The 19,165-nt window shown below is 47.1% G+C and overlaps 2 protein-coding genes across 6 annotated transcripts; one reads left to right on the top strand and one right to left on the bottom strand.

Annotated features, from left to right (window-relative positions):
- On the top strand, window positions 1–10,090 carry brpf3a (bromodomain and PHD finger containing, 3a). 5 transcript variants are annotated; one of them, XM_083669110.1, is made up of 13 exons: window positions 1–294; window positions 1,285–2,817; window positions 3,821–3,977; window positions 4,179–4,310; window positions 5,347–5,475; window positions 5,950–6,262; window positions 6,506–6,844; window positions 7,369–7,941; window positions 8,403–8,472; window positions 8,576–8,658; window positions 8,797–8,894; window positions 9,456–9,616; window positions 9,851–10,090. In XM_083669110.1, exons 2-13 carry the CDS (start codon window positions 1,298–1,300, stop codon window positions 10,032–10,034), a joined length of 3,759 nt encoding a protein of 1,252 aa, XP_083525236.1. In that variant the 5' UTR covers window positions 1–294; window positions 1,285–1,297; the 3' UTR covers window positions 10,035–10,090. The 5 variants fall into 5 exon arrangements, with proteins under 5 accessions (XP_083525236.1, XP_083525235.1, XP_083525232.1 ...); XM_083669109.1 differs by having other exon boundaries at window positions 8,388–8,472; XM_083669106.1 differs by having other exon boundaries at window positions 7,369–7,995.
- A 1,532-nt stretch (window positions 10,091–11,622) lies between these two features.
- mon1bb (MON1 secretory trafficking family member Bb) lies at window positions 11,623–18,576 on the bottom strand. Its single transcript, XM_083668362.1, has 6 exons — window positions 18,526–18,576; window positions 17,845–17,945; window positions 16,683–17,417; window positions 15,520–16,312; window positions 14,349–14,496; window positions 11,623–13,445 (listed from the first exon to the last, which is right to left on the bottom strand). Exons 2-6 carry the CDS (start codon window positions 17,927–17,929, stop codon window positions 13,215–13,217), a joined length of 1,992 nt encoding a protein of 663 aa, XP_083524488.1. The 5' UTR covers window positions 17,930–17,945; window positions 18,526–18,576; the 3' UTR covers window positions 11,623–13,214.
- Between the last annotated feature and the right edge of the window lie 589 nt (window positions 18,577–19,165).

Below are 19,165 nucleotides of genomic sequence, written 5' to 3'. Positions count from 1 at the left end.
GCTACATCTAGGTACACTGACCTGACAGTTATTACAGGATTTTAATGAACAATATATTGAAGCTGTTCTACGTTGAAAACGTCTAAATCACAGATATGAAATCAGGTCGAGTTTCAACCTATGTCCGAAGTCACAATGGAGGACTGAAGTACTGAAGATGACGCTGTCGCCCCTGATATTACCGGCTAGCTATGGCATAGCTCGCTACTAGCATGTCCGCCTCGGTCGCATTTTAACATTAGATAACGCTATATTTCTCTGTGTCGCGCATACCACACGACAGCGTAGAATAAGGTAAATACTTCCGACGTTTTTACTGACATGTTTGTTGTGCTTGTGGAGACCTAATGCTCATGTTGAGCTGTGTCCCTGTCTCAAGCGAGAGTTGTTGCAAGCTATTTGCAGGGGTTATCAAGCCTCATACCCATTCAAATGACAGTATTGCGGTACTTAAGCACACATGAACAAAGGTGCAATTGTGTACGGTGTTAACATAAGGCGATGCAATGTCCGGTTGTGTTATTGTCATGTTTAGGGGGTTACTTGTCAGTTCACAATGTTAGTGTTGACTGCAATTGTTGTTGTACGGAGAAAATGGCTGACGGTCGGAGACTCTTGGTGTTTAGCGCCCCGCAACCCAACTATGTTCAGCTGGAGCGGAAAAAAAAGAGAAAATACGACGATTTGATTGGTTGGAAATAAATATATGTAAATTTGTCGAGCCGTGATTGGATGCCGAGATGTACTCTCTTGGGTGCAAAGTTAGTTGTGCAGCTCTAGACAAACTAGTTAGTTAGTTACTGGAACACCAAATTGGAAACATATACATTGTGACAGCCACTTATCCAAGCGATTATCTGTTCAAATTTACTGATTAGTAGCAAAACTGTCCTCTTTGGCTGCTGTGTGGCTTTTTTTTTGTAGTTTTCTTTCCAGGAAGAGGCTACAAACTGTAATACACACACATTCCAGTGAGACAGGCTTGCTCTAACTTGCAGTAGACAGGCGCTATGGTATTATGTTGGTGGACTTATTTATTTGTTTGCTTATTTGTTTGTGTTTCAAAGCTATTTTGGTGGATTATCCTTATCTCACATGTAACTGAGTGGTAGTAATTGTATCTGTCATAACTCCATTGTAATTAACATTGTTTTCTGATCTAATCACTTGTAGTGATTTGACTTGTATTTATCAGAGAGGTAATTATATAGTATAGTGTAACTGATGTAGTGTCATCTTGTGCTTGTAATTTGCATGACAACCTCTCATTCTATCCGTTTTTAGGGGCCCGGCCCCTATGAGGAAGCTGAGAAGGAGGGGATGCGAACCAGGGGCTAGTGGTCTCGAGATGCCCAGGGGCAGAGGCAGGGGGCGGGGGCGGGGCAGGGGCAGGGGGTCGGCAGGCCAGCTACGACCATCCTCCCCGTACAGACTCCAGCTGTCTCCATCCAGGGAGACTTTGACCTATGCTCAGGCCCAGAAAATGGTGGAGGTGGATCTGGACGGAAGACTCCACAGGATCAACATAACGGACCCGCTGCCGGTCATCACCGAGGACGAGATGACGGCCCAGGACATTGCTGAGTGCAACAGCAACAAAGAGAACAGCGAGCAAACCCAGGGCAGGGCCAGGCCGGGCCGCAAGCCTCCCAACGCCAAGGGCAGGCGGAGAGAGAGCAAGAACGCGTCTCACCAGAGCCGTCGGTCCGGCTCTCAGCAGAATGCGCAGAGCCAGACGAATCCTTCCCACCCCTCCCATCAAGGGCCTTTACCCGAGCCCACGTTTCGCGTGTTGGACTCCCTGTGCACCTCTGACGCGCCCCCCCTCCCGGCCGCCTACTACCGCTACATCGAGAAGTCCGGCGAGGAGCAGGACTGCGAGGCGGAGTACGACATGGACGAGGAGGACCTGGCCTGGCTGGAGATGGTCAACCAGAAGAGGGTCACGGACGGCCACGCCTCCGTCTCCGCGGACACCTTCGAGCTGCTGATCGACCGCCTGGAGAGGGAGTCCATCCTGGAGTCGCGGAACCAGGCGCTGTCGCAGAGCGCCATCGACGAGGACGCCTTCTGCTGCGTCTGCCTGGACGACGAGTGTCTGAACAGCAACGTCATCCTCTTCTGCGACATCTGCAACCTGGCCGTCCACCAGGAGTGCTATGGCGTGCCCTACATCCCCGAGGGCCAGTGGCTGTGCCGCTGCTGTCTGCAGTCCCCCTCCCGCCCGGTGGACTGCGTGCTGTGCCCCAACCGCGGAGGTGCCTTCAAACAGACCAGTGACGGGCGCTGGGCCCACGTCGTCTGTGCCATATGGATCCCCGAGGTGTGCTTCGCCAACACGGTCTTCCTGGAGCCCGTGGAGGGGGTGAAGAACATCCCCCCCGCCCGGTGGAAGCTCACCTGCTACCTGTGCAAGCAGAAAGGCCGAGGGGCGTCCATCCAGTGCCACAAGGCCAACTGCTACAGGGCCTTCCACGTCACCTGTGCCCAGAAGGCCGGCCTCTTCATGAAGATCGACCCGGTCCGGGAGACCGGCGTCAACGGAACCACCTTCTCCGTGAAGAAGACCGCCTTCTGTGAGAACCACTCTCCGGTCGGCTCGCGGCACCGTGACGGGTCAGGGGACGAGGGTGTGGAGGGGAGGCTGGTGGGGGGCAGGGGGAACAGGGGCCAAAGGTCGTACACCCAGAGCCCCCCGGCCCAGAAGGAGAAGAAGACGCCCAAGGGACAGAAGAGGAAGACAAAGAAAAGCTCTGGTGGGTCGTCACGTCGGTCCCCCGTGCCTGTGCTCCTGGTGCCTCAGATCCCCTCTCACAGGTTAGATCTCTCTGTCTCTCTCTCTCTCTCTCTCTCTCTCCTCTTCCTTTCTCTCTCTCTCTCTCCTCTTCCTCTCTCTCTCCTCTTCCTCTCTCTCTCCTCTTCCTCTCTCTCTCTCTCTCTCCCTCCTCTTCCTCTCTCTCTCTCTCTCTCTCTCCTCTTCCTCTCTCTCTCCTCTTCCTCTCTCTCTCTCTCTCTCCTCTTCCTCTCTCTCTCTCTCTCTCTCTCTCTCTCTCTCCTCTTCCTCTCTCTCTCTCTCTCCTCTCTCTCTCTCTCTCCTCTCTCTCTCTCTCTCCTCTTCCTCTCTCTCTCTCTCCTCTTCCTCTCTCTCTCTCTCCTCTCTCTCTCTCTCTCCTCTTCCTCTCTCTCTCTCTCCTCTTCCTCTCTCTCTCTCTCTCTCTCTCTCTCTCTCCTCTTCCTCTCTCTCTCTCTCTCTCCACATCACACCTTAATTGTTCTTCTTGTAAGTCGTGACTTGAATGTCATTGTAAATGTTCAGCTAATGGTGTCATTATGTCTGTCATTAGATTCCCCACGTCCCACTACACCTCAACTCGTTTGGTGTCGGGGGTGAAATAAAGTCGCCCAAATTGTCAACATTCTAGAGTGCCACGGGTGACTTTATTCACCAAAAAATGCATACATTTCTATGCTTCATTTTGTAGCCAATCAGAGTATGTTTGTTGCTAGGTAAAACACTTGGCGTGTCCCGGAATTCTTTGGCAGCCAGTGAGTTAAATGTACTTATTGTAAGTCGCTTTGGATAAGAGCGTCTGCTCTATAGCTTGAATGTAAATGTACACCTAATGGTCTCTATCTCTCTCATTAGATTAACTGAACACTTTGAAAAAGGCAATCTCGTGTTTTACACCAGCGCTGATTGTATTTTAACGTCGTAGCGTTAAAGCAATACGGCGGCAGGACTGCATGTAATGACATCAACAGACGGTAATGTAGAAATGTTGATGAAGTATTGATTTAAAAAAAAATATTGACTTGACAGACTCAACAAGATTTGCACTGGGGTTGCTGTCCAGAGGAAGAACCAGTTCATGCAGAGGCTTCACAACTACTGGCTGCTGAAGCGTCAGTCGCGAAACGGCATGCCCCTCATCAGGCGACTGCACTCACACCTGCAGGCCCACAGGACTGCTGAACAGGTCAGCGCAATGGGGAGAGGAAATACCCAACTATTACTGATTATAGATCTCAAGATGATTGTGGATTTTGAATTCTAAAGGTGTGTGTGTGTGTTCTTCTGTTTGCTCGTTTGTTCTGTGTGTCTGTGTGTGTGTGTGTGTGTCTGTGTGTGTGTGTGTGTGTGTGTGTGTGTCCGTGTCCGTGTCCGTGTCCGTGTCCAGAGGGAGCCGGATGAGAAGCTCAGTGCTGCTAGGGAGGAGCTACGGTACTGGCAGAAGTTGCGCCAGGACCTGGAGCGAGCCCGACTCCTGGTGGAACTCATCCGCAAGAGAGAGAGGCTAAAGAGGGAGCAGGTACGTTACGGATGAGGGCTGAACGCCACGATAACGCCACGAAAGTCCGTATGTCCTAAAATGCAGAATGTAAACAAAGCTGGACACTCGTCATTTTTGGAGACAGGATGTCAGAGTAATGATTCCTAGCAGAAGAGAGTCAGCACAGTACTGTAGCTAATAAGCGGGACGTTTCAGTAAACTACTAAATTTACCGTACGCGCAAACTTAGTGAACATTGGGTGCTTAGTGGCGTAGCACACTAATGCGCTTACCACGTAATCGCAAGGTTCCTGGTTCGATTCCGACCCTCGACCTATCCTGCATGTCATCCCTCCTCTCTCTCACCCATCCTTCCTGTCAATCTCTACTGTCTCTATCCCAGTAAAGCAGAAATGCCCTAAAAACATACAGTACCAGTCAAAAGTTTGGACACACCTTCTCATTCAGTGGTTTTTCTTTATTTTTATTATTTCCTACATTGTAGATTAATATTGAAGACATCAAAACTATGAAGGAACACATATGGAATTATGTAGTAAACAAAAAAGTGTTAAATAAACCAGAATATGTTTTATATTTTAGATTCTTCAAAGTAGCCACCTTTTGCTTTGATGACAGCTTTGCACACTCTTGGCAAGGTGTGTCCAAACTTTTGACTGGTACTGTATTTTTAAAAAAAACTTAAAAAAAAAAAGACTTAGTGAACATTGGGCAACATCAGAACATATTTACCATTCGTTTTGCTTGCATCATAACGATGACGCCCGGCTCCAAAAATGAGGTGTGTCTCGTGTTTTGTTTACATTCTGCAGTTTGTGACGTACAGACTTTCACAGCGCATTGACAAATACTCTGTATTCTACATCTCAGGCGTTACCAACTGCATGTATGAAAATAGTGTTCTGTTTTTATTATTATTATTATTATTATTATTGAGTCACTGCTTCCCTCTCTGTAACCTCACATGTTCTCTCTCTCTCTCTCTCGTTCGTTCGTTCTTTCTCCCTCCCCTCCGTCCACCTTCTCTCTTCCATCCATCACTTCCACTCTCCAGTTGAAAATCCAGCAGGCTGCTCTGGAGCTGACGTTAACGCCGGCGCTGATGCTGCTCCGCTCCACGCTGGACCAGCTGCAGGAGAAGGACACGGCTCAGATCTTCTCCCAGCCTGTCAACCTCACAGAGGTCGGTGGAGTAGGATGAAATGAGTGCGTGTGTGTGTGTGTGTGTGTGTGTGTGTGTGTGTGTGTGTGTGTGTGTGTGTGTGTGTGTGTGTGTGTGTGTGTGTGTGTGTGTGTGTGTGAATGAAGCGTAGGGTCTTTATCTCTCCTCAAAGTTGATCCCGAGTTGGGAAAAAGGTGCAGGGTTTTGTCTTGTCTTGTTTAACTCATTTAGTGAGAGTAGAGGGTGAATAAAGTCGCCCAAATTGTCAAGGGTGACTTGCAAAAATGCATGAATTATGATGCTTCATTTTGTAGCCAATCAAAGTGTTGTTCCTAGGTAAACACCACATAAAACACTCTAGGTGGTGAGTGTTCCGGAATTCTTTGGCAGTTAGCTGTAAGTTAACTGTCAAATCAATCAGTCACCAAGCCTTTACTCTTTTCTTGATGGGGCTGTTTCATTCAATGTATTATTTATTGTTGTACATTTACCAAGGTACCAGATTATCTGGAGTTCATCTCCCAGCCCATGGACTTCTCCACCATCCGTGCCAAACTGGAATCCCACGCTTACTGTTCCATAGCAGACCTGGAGGGCGATTTCAACCTCATGGTGTCCAACTGCTTGAAGTACAACTCCACGGACAGCATGTTCCACCGAGCGGCGCTGCACCTGGGCGAGGTGGGGGGAGCCGTCCTCCGCCATGCCCAGAGACAGGCCCTGAGCATCGGGCTGGACCCCAGCACCGGCATGCACCTCCTGGACGCCCCCAACAAGCACAGCTTCTACAACTGTACCTGGGACGACGGTGGGTGAACAACCTTAGAGGAATCAGGCTTTCACTAGCATGACACTCGTCCCTCATTCCATCCCCCTCCTTTCTGTCCTCCTCTCCCCTTGTATGGCCACTAGGGGGGATGGCCACCCGTCAAACCCTTGTTGGTCTTTTTTTGGCTCCTCCTGCAGATATAGTTGTTTTTAACCGTGTGTGCTGATTTACTGATTTAATAAACAGGCTAAACTGAACTCTTTCCCTCCCTGCTCTGTGCAGTGGACACTCTCCTGGACCCGGAGAACCGGCTCCACCTTTCCTCGGACGAGCAGCTGAAGGCCCTGCTGGACAAGATGGACATGGTGACGTCCATGCGGTGCAGCGGGGGGAGGACCAAGCGCCTGCGCCTGCTGCGGCGGGAGATCAACACGGTCCGGCACAAGCAGCAGCGCAGCTCGCTGTCACTCAACGGGAAAGAGGAGGAAGAAGAGGAGGACGAGGAAGAGGAGGAGGAGGAGGAAGAAGAGGAGGTGGTGATGGTGGAAGAAGAAGAAAAAAAGGGAAAAAAAGAGAGTGTGGATAATGGTCCTTTAACGTCAGCCTCTACACCTGGGACAGGTAAGGGGGGGGGGGGGGGGGCTATTGCTTGTACTCCACAGTACATGGTTGACTTTACCTTTTATAATACTTGTTTACAAAAGACACTTGAATGTTAGTATACAGTACCAGTCAAAAGTTTGGACGACCTTCTCATTCAATGATTTTTCTTTATTTTTATTATTTTCTACATGTCTACATAATCTACATTCTGTAGATTCATATTGAAGACATCAAAACTATGAAGGAACACATATGGAATTATGTAGTAAACAAAAAAGTGTTAAACAAACCAGAATATGTTAAATATATAAAGAATAAAGTAGCCACCTTTTGCTTTGATGACAGCTTTGCACACTCTTGGCAAGTCTGTGTCCAAACTTTTGACTGGTACTGTATATTTTAGTAATATATCAGAGACCCTATAAAAACAAAGATATTAATTCCAAAATACTGAATGTTACACTGCAGTTCACCCCTTGTGAATGATATTCCCCTTGTGTGGTGATGATTGAATTCAGGATCTTAATGTTTCCTTTGCACAGACGACTCTCCACCGGTACTAGAGCCCACCTGCCCGGCGTCCTCCCCCCTGCCCGGGGATGCCCCGCCTGAACCCCCCGTCCTGGGCGTGGTGACTGGAGGGCGGAGGTCACCCGGGCGCTCCTACAAGCGGCAGAGATCTGCCCGCAGTGGGGGCAAAGGTCAGGACGACGACGACAACGACGACGAAGTGTCGGAGGCTCCGTCCTCACAGGAGGAGGCTGTTCAGAAGGTGGCCTCTCTGGGGAGCCCCCCCACGCCCCCCATGGCCGGTGTCGGGCGCCGTACGTCCGTTCTCTTCAAAAAAGCTAAAAACGGAGCGAGATTCGCCAAAAACAAGGCCACGCCACCGCCACCGCCGCCCCAGAATGGGGGGGATGCGGCGGTTAAAACCAACGGTGTGGACAGCACCCCCACTACTCCACATCCTCCCAGCGCCACGGCTCTCTCCACGCCTACCCCTATCCCCCCTCCTCCGCCTGCACCCCCCTCGCCGTCATCCCACCACCTGAGGTCCAGGGGTCCCAGCTCAGACAGTGACGGAGACAAGCCCCTCCCCCTCATCAAAGAAGAGGGTAAGGGAAATGGAGTTTACGTTTCTGCTGTGGTTTCACTCCTCGACGTTTTAGGTGGTTGAGAAACGTTCTACCACATCTTAGCTTGCTCTTAGAAAAGGGGAAAAAAATAATAGCACACTGGCTTTCTTGCTACTTGACATTTATGTGGTGAACAGACCTTCATCAGGGTGTCGGTCTGTTGGACGAAACGTACGTGACTTTCCACATAAATGTGACGCAGCAGAAAAGCCAGTGTACTCAATTTTTACATGACATTTACTTAACTTGTTAGACAATATTTCCTCCCAGACCATAAAAAGATTTCTGGATTTTGTTTCTCTTGCTATTTTTATCTGTGGAAATTGAATTACAGAAGGGAATGTTAAAACTTTTTTTTTTTTTTTTTTAAGTATGAAAGGATGAGATACAGGAAAGTAGGATTCCATTTTAATGATTCCATCAAGTGATTTGTGTTCCAGTGGGCTTGACAAATGGGTTAGGCAAGCACAAAGACTGTTCCCCAGACACTCCCAACGACCAAAAACACAGGTGAGAATCCACACAAACACCTGACACCTGAGAAATTAAAAATAACCTGAGGAAGAACGTGTTCAGAAATAACCGTTTCACTTCCCTCTCGTCCGCGCGGCAGCGTCTCCCCGCCTAAACGCAGCCGAGGCAAACCGGCTCTGGCTAAAGTCCCAGAATGTGAGAACGGAGACATCTCTGGAACAGGTTAGTACCTCGCCTCGGCCTAGATCAGGTTTGTTTGATCAAGGAGGAGATCGCAGCCAAGAATATTTGACATGGTGTTTTTTTTTTTTTTTATCTGTACGTCTGAACTCCGGTTCCCGTGTTTGTGTTTGGGCTCAGGGAGGAGCGTGCTGCTGCCCTTTGACAGCGAGACGGAGCTGACCCCCCTGGACCTGGTCTGGGCTAAGTGTCGCGGATACCCATCGTACCCGGCAATGGTGAGATGGTGAATGACAGCATTGGTTTGGTCACTTATTGATTTTACAGAATAGTGTCGACTATTACAGAATAGTGTCGACTATTACAGAATAGTGTCGACAGGATTACCTCAAGAGTTTGGATTACAAGAAGAACTGGTTATCAAACCCCCACTTATACGATGCTTTGACATAGGATATTTTGTCAATACGTGTCAGCAAATAAAACCTTGAAGGGACCAAGTTGCCAGCTGTCCAGAACCTTTTTTCTTGGTACACACCCTCCTGTACGATGTAATGAACGTTTCAGTGATGTTGAACCACTCAGATCCTGTATGATGTCATTAATGTTTCAGTGATGCTGAACCACTCAGATCCTGAATGATGTCATTAATGTTTCAGTGATGCTGAACCACTCAGATCCTGTATGATGTCATTAATGTTTCAGTGATGCTGAACCACTCAGATCCTGTATGATGTCATTAATGTTTCAGTGATGCTGAAGCACTCAGATCCTGTACGACGTCATTAATGTTTCAGTAATGCTGAAGCACCGAGAGTAACCGTGATCCGTGTCCACAGATTGTTGACCCAGACATGCCCCAGGAAGGGCTTCTTCACAACGGCATCCCCATCCCTGTGCCCCCTGTGGAGGTGCTGAAGCTGGGGGTGCGGAGGCAGGAGGAGGAGGAGGAGGGGGAGAAGCTGTTCCTCGTGCTTTTCTTTGACACCAAAAGGACTTGGTGAGGAAAAAACTAGGCTAGATGAGCTGTGTGTGTGTGTGTGTGTGTGTGTGTGTGTGTGTGTGTGTGTGTGTGTGTGTGTGTGTGGTCTGTCTGTCTGTCTGTCTGTCTGTCTGTGTGTGTGTGTGTGTCTGTGTGTGTGTGTGGTCTGTCTGTCTGTGTGTGTGTGTGTGTGTGTGTGCGTGCGTGTGTGTGTACAGTATGTCATTGAATCGTCCTCTGTTTGCCTTTCAGGCAGTGGCTGCCGCGGGACAAGCTGCTGCCAATGGGGATGGACAACACTGTGGACAAACTGCGCTTAATGGAGGGCAAGAAACCCAGCGTCCGCAAGTCTGTGCACACCGCGTACGACCGTGCCATGATCCACCTGAACCACGTGAGGGGGAACCTCAACTTCAACCCCTCCAATTTTATATGAAGGATTTGAGTTGTCGGAGTCCGATCGATCCACAATAAGCTGTCTGGTTCGGGGGGTGGAGGTGGATGGGGGGGGGGGCGATACCTCACCAACACCACCAACAACAACAACAACAACAACAACGATCTTAAAGGAGACACAGGATTAGCTCTGTTGATGGCCATTGTACAATAGCTTCTGGTTGACCTCGGACTGGTTTATTAGATTACTAAATCAATGTTCGGTCTCACTGACTCTGACCTCCTTACAGCAAATGTTATTATGTGGAGTTTTGGGAAAGGGGGGGGATGTGAGAGAGACACTGAGCTGGAAGAGGGGGGAGTTCCTTTTAGACTACGGACCTGGATTTTAGGATATATTTTTAGATAAATATTGTGATTTTATTCATTGTGATTGCTTTTTATTGTTTTACACAACCACTCTGTTGCTATGAATCTGTGTTATAATAATATCAAGTTTGTTTTAGGCCAAAGTGAATCAAGCACATCAAAGGAAGACAATGAAAAGTGTTGGAGAGTCGGCTTGGTTCGGGTTGCGTATTCAGATTGTATTCGTCATTGAGATACCACGCTTCATACACATATTTTTCCACATTGTGAAGCTGTTTCGGTTTTTATTTTTTTATATGAAATGGTAATGATGGGTGTGCTTTTGTAGCTATTTGATTGGACGGTGAGGACGTTTGAATGTTCGATCACTTAGAAGGAGACGGTGCTGTTTCTCAACGGTCATGTCGGCGGTCACTGCAACAACATCGGTAACGCGGGCTAGCGGTCAGTACGGCGGGCTTACCTGCAAACCCTCCTATAATGACTTGAAAAGCACAATCTGTTTGTTTGAAAAGGTTTGTAGATTTGATGAGCTCTGAAGCCATAGGTATGATTAAAAGCGTGTGTACTGTATATATATAAACTCAAGTCGAGCAGGGTGCATGTGTAGAGACATTTGCACATCTTTTTTTGTATATATGTAAATGTCTGTGTTTATAATAGCCTACATGAAGTAATTTAAGGAATGCGGAAAAAAAAATCTAAAATATTAGATTTTAATTTATATCGTGTGACAATTGAAAGAGTCTGTTATTTAAAAAAAATAAATATTGAAAAGATTTATGTATGATGCTCCTGTAGCTCTTTGTGACAGTGATAGCCGATCTTGTTCCTAGCGGTCCTTTGGCACAGAACCCTGTAGTTGTGTAGGAGTCCAGTGCACTAGCCTACTAGCCTGCTAGACTGTTTACTAGGCTGCACAGAGGCGTTTTTGATCTTGTCATTTGAATTGTAACGCAAGATCTACAATCTGACTGAAACAATATTTTCTCACAAGAAATAAATATTGTGTTAAAAATGGTCTGTTTGTTTTTAAGTCATATATACATAAATACGCCATTCAGCATTCACGCTTTTATCCAAAGCGACTTACACTGCAGTGAGTGCGTACGTTTTTCAGTATGTATGGTCCCAGCGGGAATCGAACCCCGAACTTGAGCGTTGTTAGTGCCGTGCTCTACCAGCTGAGCCACAGAGGACCTCGTATACACAGTACAAGTCTGCAAACACACACTTCTGAAATAATGACAATCATGGGCTAGTGCAACCTAGAGTTTATTTTAGCACCAGTTAGACACACATCAACACTCTGGTTCCTAACAGACAGAGAAGCCAATTGACAATTTACACTGGTCTCACTTCTCACACAAAAATAAGTACATTCTCATTGAAGGAACAAGCATTACTGAAAACTTGCTACAAGTGTCTTCAAATAAAGAGCCCCACACAATGAGAAAGACTTCAGTGCCATGGCGTCAATCCACCTTTAAAATTGGACTGTCTTTTAATACTGAAAGAGAAGGTATGAACAGACGTCCGGTAACTTAGACTGAGGGTGAAGAATTTGGCTTCCAGCAATAAAGACAATGACAGCGGCAATAATGACAATGTAGAGTTGTTTATGATTACAATTCCAGAGCAGTTACTATTTACAATCTATGCTGCAGAGATGGTTAAAGCACATGCAGGTCAAAAAACAGTTGGAACAGTTTTATGAACTGAAAACAACGTACTGTAGAAAAGTCATATCATAGACCTTCAACAACTCTGATGCATACAAGAGATAATGTAGTCAAGTGCTTTCCATTCCAGTTTTCATGAAAATGTCAACAAAATGCAAATTTCAAAGTACAACGGTTTACCTGTTCACATTTCCTGTCACTTATCGATAACAACTACACATTTTAAGCAGTTTCCAATTTAAATCAGCCTTTTAACATCTTGTGTGATGGAGCAATGAATGATTAACAATGACGAATGGGCATTTAAAATGACCTAGAAGAGGACAAGGAAATGCAGATTTTATTTTTCTCCTCTCACTCGAGCGTTTGCGGTGAAGGAGTCGTATTTCAAAAACAAGCACAAGAGAGTTTTAGGTAGTGTAGTTTGTAGTTACTCATTTTTGTCATGTACAATACAATACAACAGTCAGAGTGAAAGCTTTAACTGTAACACGGCTAGTTGTACAGCAGGTAACAAGTCATTAAAGTGGTACATTCACTGTTTAGGTGAGAGAAAAGTGATCACCTTCATTATATAATAAAACAATATAAAAACCAATTAAATTATATAGAGTTGCATTGATATTCAATAATTCTACCACAAGCCAATTTAAAATGTACTCATTTTACATTGCAGATTCCCTGATCACTGTAATCTAAAAACACTGATTCAATTACATGCTTTGTCGTCAAGGGAAAAGGAGAAGTAATACTGTACTTGTTTCCGTGAAGGTCGAAGAAGAGGAAAATCCTCCTTAAATAGTGTAAAACAAAACTTTCTGAGTCCAGTAGTCAAAGTTCAATATTGTCCAACGAGGCGCAGGGATTGGCCAGAGCCAAATACCTCTTTGTAGCCAGTGCATTCACTATGTTGAGAGAGTGGGATTGGACCGAGCGCGCGGGGGAGGCTGGCGGAGGTAGAAATCGGGAGGACGGGCTCATCGTAACGCACGGAACGGAGTGAGGAACGGTATCGAACGTGTTTGATACTATTGCTCATTCCGTACTGTACATCACGCTTGATGCACATTCCCCGTTCCGTTCCATGCATTACAATGAGCCCGTCCTCCGGTTTCTACCTCCGCCAGCCTCCCCTCGCCAGAGATACTAGTGTACAGGAACGCGGAGCACTATAGCAGGGACAGGAAGCCATTATCTGTGGAGTCCTGCTGGTCGGAGCCCCCCTTCCCTCGGGAGCTCTTGCTGGGGTTGGGGGTGGTTGAATACTTTGGTGGGTATCGGATAAAGAGGCGGTCCTCCTCCTTCTTAATCCACCGTAGGAGCTTAGTTATGGCGTTGATGGCGCAGGCCTTGGTCACCAGGGGGCTGAAGCAGGTGTACAACTCAAATTTACTGGTGACCTGTTGAGGAAAGAGGAGGACAGAGAGTCATGCATCAGTTGACTCGGCAAATCAATCGAACTGCTTTTTATTCACACGAGGTGATGGTTTCAATAATCAATAATCACTTTGTCATTAGTGCTGTGTTCATCAGATAATTGTATAGTGTAGTAAAGTGTAGTAAACACAATTGAAATCCTTAAACTTATGGGGCAGTCACAGCATCCCAGACATACTGCTCCACTTTCAATGGAAGCTCTCAGTTGAATATGCTTTTTTTGGTCCAGGAGAGGGCTTAAGATAAGTCTGGGAAACCTGCCCTAAATCACCACTAACATGCATGTCAGTGTGACAAGGATTAACACAACCTCCAAGAGAGAGACAGACTGAGAGCGAGAGACTGAGGGAGGGAGGGAGGGAGGGGGAGAGGGAGAGAGAGAGAGAGAGAGCTGCTTAGAGCCGCCTGTCCTCAATAACACCAAAGTGGGTGACCTTTAACATTTGGAGTAACGCTGCTAACGGCTAATATCATTGAGTGCATTGTGGTATACAAGGAGACAAGGTTCTCCAAAGAGGCCAAGGAAAGAGCATGAGAAATGCACAGCAAATAGTCCTCCAAGGGAAGAAACTGTTTGACCTAATTCTTTTAATAAAACCCCTTTCTAACTAACATGACATATGAATTAGTTTCAACCTTCCGTTGAGGAGAAACAGGAGTTTGAATGAATGGAATGAACATGCTCCCCAGTAGACAGCGCAGCACCACGTCGGGAATGATCAAGGAATGTAACAAGACGTCTGCCATCCGAGCCAGCCGACCGGCGTCCATCTCCGCCGGTTAGCGTTACTCGAAGCACTTTGCAGAATGCTAACAGTGCCCTCTCTCTCGAGGCGTGCATCATACCCCCACAGGGAGCACCATACCCAGGCCAGCAGGGTTTCCCTCTCGGCCACGTGGTAGATGAGCTTGAGGGGGCGCGAGGAGCTGTGGATGCGGCTGTGCATGTAGCGGTACAGGTCCAGCAGCCTCATCTTCTCCTCCTCCGTGCTGTAAGGGGCCTCCATCTCTGGGCTGCAAGGAACCACAACATCACAGTTACAGGAAACGCAGACAGATCAAGAACTCCGATATTATGCAAAATGCATAAAAAAATATAAAAAACATTGTAGGCCTTGTGTATCCTACAGTGCAGTGTCGAAGATGGCCTGTATCTGTGTTTTCTCTGCACTTAGACGTGAACAGCATTAGGTCTATATATTGACACTTGCAGACAAAGGCACCCTTTCAAATCAGAGAGCAAAACCATTTACCATTCTGGATAATTGTTAATTACAGTCTATTACACTTTATCAGTGTAGGAATACCAGCGCTCCTTATAGATCATGGTCAGTGAAAACTATCAAATCTCTCTGAACTTGTGGGACGAAAATACTCCATGCAAAAGGTGTTTGTTTGTTTACTCCCATTCTAAATATTCTCAGACACAGATGTTAGGCTACTTGTCTGTTTGATGGAGGCCTACTGTATTATTAGATTGTGTGAGGTTGTGCTCACTGGTCAAACTCATGGAATAAGACACCAAATGCTTCCAATCAAGATGAATGAGTAATAATTGGAGTCAGTTGACAATGCTTGCTTAAAAAGAGAATGAGACAATCTTGTTTGTTTCATGGATATCATGCATTTCCAATTGTATCGTGAGCAATACAGTCCAATGTCCCTTTTTACTTTAAACTTAGAAGGTATAATCATTGTCTAGAATAAAGTACTGTAGTTTCATAACACCGTTTATCTGTCTACCATTCAGTGATGCAGGGCATAAAGTTACATCTGCTAGCTAAATAACAGTCAAATGAAATAGCCTAAATACAGATGTTAGCAAATACAAATAAAAACACAGTCCAATGTTGTTTTTCAATTTAAAAACTTACAGAACACACAAGTAGCCTAATATCTGTGTCCAGGATCTTTTGTCTGAGAATATTAAGAGTAGAGTAGGAGTATCAAAGAAACTGTTTTTTCGCCCGAAGGTTCAGAGAGGTTTTCACTTTCTCACTAGATCTGAAAGATACGCAAATAGAAAGTAGGACGCACCTGGTGAACTGAGTCAGCTGCCGGTGATTGTCTGGCACATCAAAGGGCTTGTACATGAAGTGTCTGAGGTCAGAGACTCCCACCTGACTCACGCTGTACGACTGGGCCTTCGCTATGAGGCTCAGGGAGTTCTGGGCCACCATGGCCTCCTCTATCCTCCTCTTACACTCAGCCACGGCGTAAAAGGCCTCCTTGTCTGTGGAGAGCAGCAGCAGACAGACAGTGCATTCAGGGGGGTCCAGGTAGGAGATGTAGGCGTAAAAGTAACAGTCAGGGTTAAAGAGAGGGAGGCAGATGGGAGTCCAGATCTCCCCGGCCTGGAAGGCGGAGGAGGCTCCGATGAGGTTGAGCAGGAGGTGGACGTCCGCGGGCTCCAGCCTGGTGTCCTCGATCACCGTCTTCTCCTGGACGATGGTGAGCAGCTGGTTCTTGGCGATGAGGATGGAGAAGACCAGGTTGGGGGTGATGGCCTTCTGCAGGATCTGGCTGAGGTTGTCCCTGAGAGAGGAGGTCAGCGGCAGGCAGTGCACCGCGGCCAGGAGGAAGCTGGGGTCAGAGTCCACCAGGTTGAGAAGGCCGTCCAGGATCTTCTCCGAGCCGGCCAGTAACCTCCGCAGGTCGTAGTTCTTCTTGGTCTCGAAGATGCGGGCGATGCTGGCCTGCGTGAGCATGCTGATGATCTGGTAGTAGACGTAGAGAAGCTCCCCACGAAGCTGCTGTTCCGACTGCCGACTCCTGGAGACAGACACCAGCACCAGAGGACCCTTCTGCATGAACACCACCGTGTGCTCATCTGATGGGGGGGGGGGAGAGAGAGAGAGGAAGAGCCAGGGGAGAGAATGTTAGGCTTCTATTGCTGTCAAAAGGAGTGACAAAAATTGATGTTATAACAGTTTAATAGAATACCATATCAGACAGCTCAGTGCAGACTTATCTGCCAAACAAAACATGATTTCTAAATGGCAATATATCAAGAGGAAAGTCTAGATTGACAGGGTCTACAGCAGGGGAGGCTGGTGGAGGTAGAAATCGGAGGACGGGCTCATTGTAATGCATGGAATGGAATGTGGAATGGTATCATTCCTCATTCCATTCCATGCATTACAATGAGCCCGTCCTCCGATTTCTGCCCCCGCCAGCCTCCGCTGGTCTACAGGTCTCACCTGAGTAAATTGAACGGATGATGTTGTCTCCACTTTGGACGAAGGACACCAGCGCCATCATGACTCCCATGGTGGAGGACAGGGCTTCCTCGCTGCCGTAGCGGGAGTAGATGGGCTTCCCCGCCTCGCTCAGCACAAACACATGCTTTCTGTGCTGCCGCCAGCTCTCAGACGTCACATCCTCATCGCGGTGAGACGGGGGAGCCTCCAGAGTGCCGGTCTCTGACAGCGGGGAGGACCTCCCCTTCACACCCACACCTTGCTCCTCCAGTTTACCCCTGGCCAACACGGTGACCACAAACTCTCCCGAGTCGTCCTGGCCATTCTCAGTTAAGGCCTCCGCTGGGACATCCTCTGGTTGAGCACAATCACTGTTCGGACATTCCAGCGTACTGGAGCCATCAGTCTCTTCTTCCCCTTGTACCTGGTTAGCGGCTGGTTCTGGTGCCAGAGTCCCCTCACCTGGAATATCTGTCGGCAGTGGGTCCTCTGTAGGTTCCTCTGTGCTCCCATGCGTAGCAGGTTCCTCTGTGCTCACACATGCAGCAGGTTCCTCTGTACTCACACATGCAGCAGGTTCCTCTGTACTCACACATGTAGCAGGTCCCTCTGTGCTCACACATGTAGCAGGTTCCTCTGTACTCAGACTGGTATTGTCAACTCTTTCTACTGGAGCAGCTGGTTCTGGAATCATGTGATTATCCAAAGAAAGAGCAGCGGTGAGCTCAGCAGAGCCTAGGAAGACATCGGAGAATACTCAACTTAGTAAGAATCACAATCACTCAACTATAATTGTTTCCTTCTTATTCTAGATAATAAAAGCAGCATATAATATTTGCCAATCACAAGCATACAAATTGTTGCAAATGAAATAACAACAACAAACAAAATCATCGTTCATTGGAGACAAATTATTTGATTTTCTGTGGCCACAATTGTTCAACACATGGGTGTGGTCCTGTGGACAGGCTCACTGTAATGCATGGAATGGAATCAGGAAATGGTATCAAACACACTGTTGAATACCATTCCTCATTCCATGCATTACAGTGAGCCTGTCCTCCGATTTCTAACCTCCACCAGCTTGTGTTACCTCCTGACTTAGAGGATCAGTTTCATAATTGAGACTCAGATGGAACCACAACAAAGAGGCATTCATTACCAGTTGATTGAGTGCAATTCACAGATGAATCATCACGATTCTTCAACCCCTCTGCCTCTCCTTTTTCTTGACTGTCCCTCTCCATGTTAACATCCCAGATGCTGGTAGACACAGAAAAGGAACTATGATGAGATTAAGGCATATCTGTCATTCATTTTTGATAAGATACAGGCATCAGCATCAGAAGACAGACACAACTAAGCAGTTAGCAAGCAACTGAACTATTAAAAGACAAGCACAGGCAAGCCGCGACATTTAAGCCGACCAAATCAGACTGGCTAGGTAGGTCAATAAGAGGTACTGCCAGCCAGCTGGATGTTGTTCAGCCAGTAACGAGCTACAGTCCTACAGGGGCTATCTGTGCCAATCCACAGAGTGTAAAACAATCTAACGAGCGTGTCATTGATCTAATTTAGCAAGACGAAACCCCAAATGATCCATAGCGTCGCGATGTTCAACAGATTTAGCTACCTAGAAAACTGGCTGGCATGAAGCGAGACGGGGCTCAATTACAGTTGGATACGCCGGTATCTAGCTAACTGGTTAGCTACCCTAACCAGCAGGATCCGTTCAGCCAGCTATCACAGGACAGAACAGCTGGTTTCTGCGATATTGTATGTCCAACGTACGATCAACTCGTATACGACATTTAAAAAAAAAAAGGGTGTCAGTCGAGCTTACGTCTGGAAAGTGTCTTGTCAAAACAGCTAGCTTGCCGAAAACAAACTGCATTTGCACCCACTGAATTAACACATCCGGAATCCCAGAGAGAGTCCTGAAGACAGACCATCCGATGGCCAATGGGCGTTCGGACGGTGCAGGTAATAGACCAATGATGGAAGAGGACACCGCCCCTCGGTGTGCGTTCCAGAACCCCCGTCGCTGCCTTCAGTCCAACGCGACCGGTTGCAGAGGAGATGTTTCTGTCAGTGTGCGTTGTGTGCCGAGCCTCATACCTTGCCACATGCAACCGTAAAGTGTTGCCTTATAGTTTGGCACAGCAAATAAGACAATTCAAAACACTATCCACAATACTGCAACATGAGAAGAAAAAAAACACAAACATGGAAGATTGCCATAGACATGCGCAGCATCATATGAATGATTCGCTAAAACTAGACAACAATCTTGCTAGTTTCTTCATTTTCTGACTTGCAGATTCGATTATGAAAACACGTCTCCAAAAATATCCGATGCGTAGACATTGCAGTCGTGATGTGTCACTGTAAAATATTACGGAATTTATTTGTTGAAAAAAAAGTCTATGCATGTTGTCAGAAGTGAACATTAGTCACGATCGGTAATGAGATTGTATTGAAAC

Source organism: Argentina silus, assembly GCF_951799395.1.
Source record: "Argentina silus genome assembly, chromosome: 4".
NCBI lineage: Eukaryota > Metazoa > Chordata > Actinopteri > Argentiniformes > Argentinidae > Argentina > Argentina silus.
The sequence above is the reverse complement of the archived record's forward strand: the minus strand, read 5'-3'. Positions and strand labels throughout refer to the sequence as shown.

Bases quoted from the DNA above. Each gene is read 5' to 3' on its own strand.
- brpf3a (XM_083669106.1), top strand. From the start codon at position 1,298: ATGAGGAAGCTGAGAAGGAGGGGATGCGAACCAGGGGCTAGTGGTCTC. The intron at 7,996-8,402 runs GTGGTTGAGAAA...TTTGTGTTCCAG, and splicing joins TTCACTCCTCGACGTTTTAG to TGGGCTTGACAAATGGGTTA. The intron at 8,473-8,575 runs GTGAGAATCCAC...TCCGCGCGGCAG, and splicing joins CCCAACGACCAAAAACACAG to CGTCTCCCCGCCTAAACGCA.
- mon1bb (XM_083668362.1), bottom strand. From the start codon at position 17,929: ATGGAGAGGGACAGTCAAGAAAAAGGAGAGGCAGAGGGGTTGAAGAAT. The intron at 16,313-16,682 runs GTGAGACCTGTA...CCCCCCCATCAG, and splicing joins CATCCGTTCAATTTACTCAG to ATGAGCACACGGTGGTGTTC. The intron at 14,497-15,519 runs GTGCGTCCTACT...GGTTCCTTGCAG, and splicing joins CAGCTGACTCAGTTCACCAG to CCCAGAGATGGAGGCCCCTT.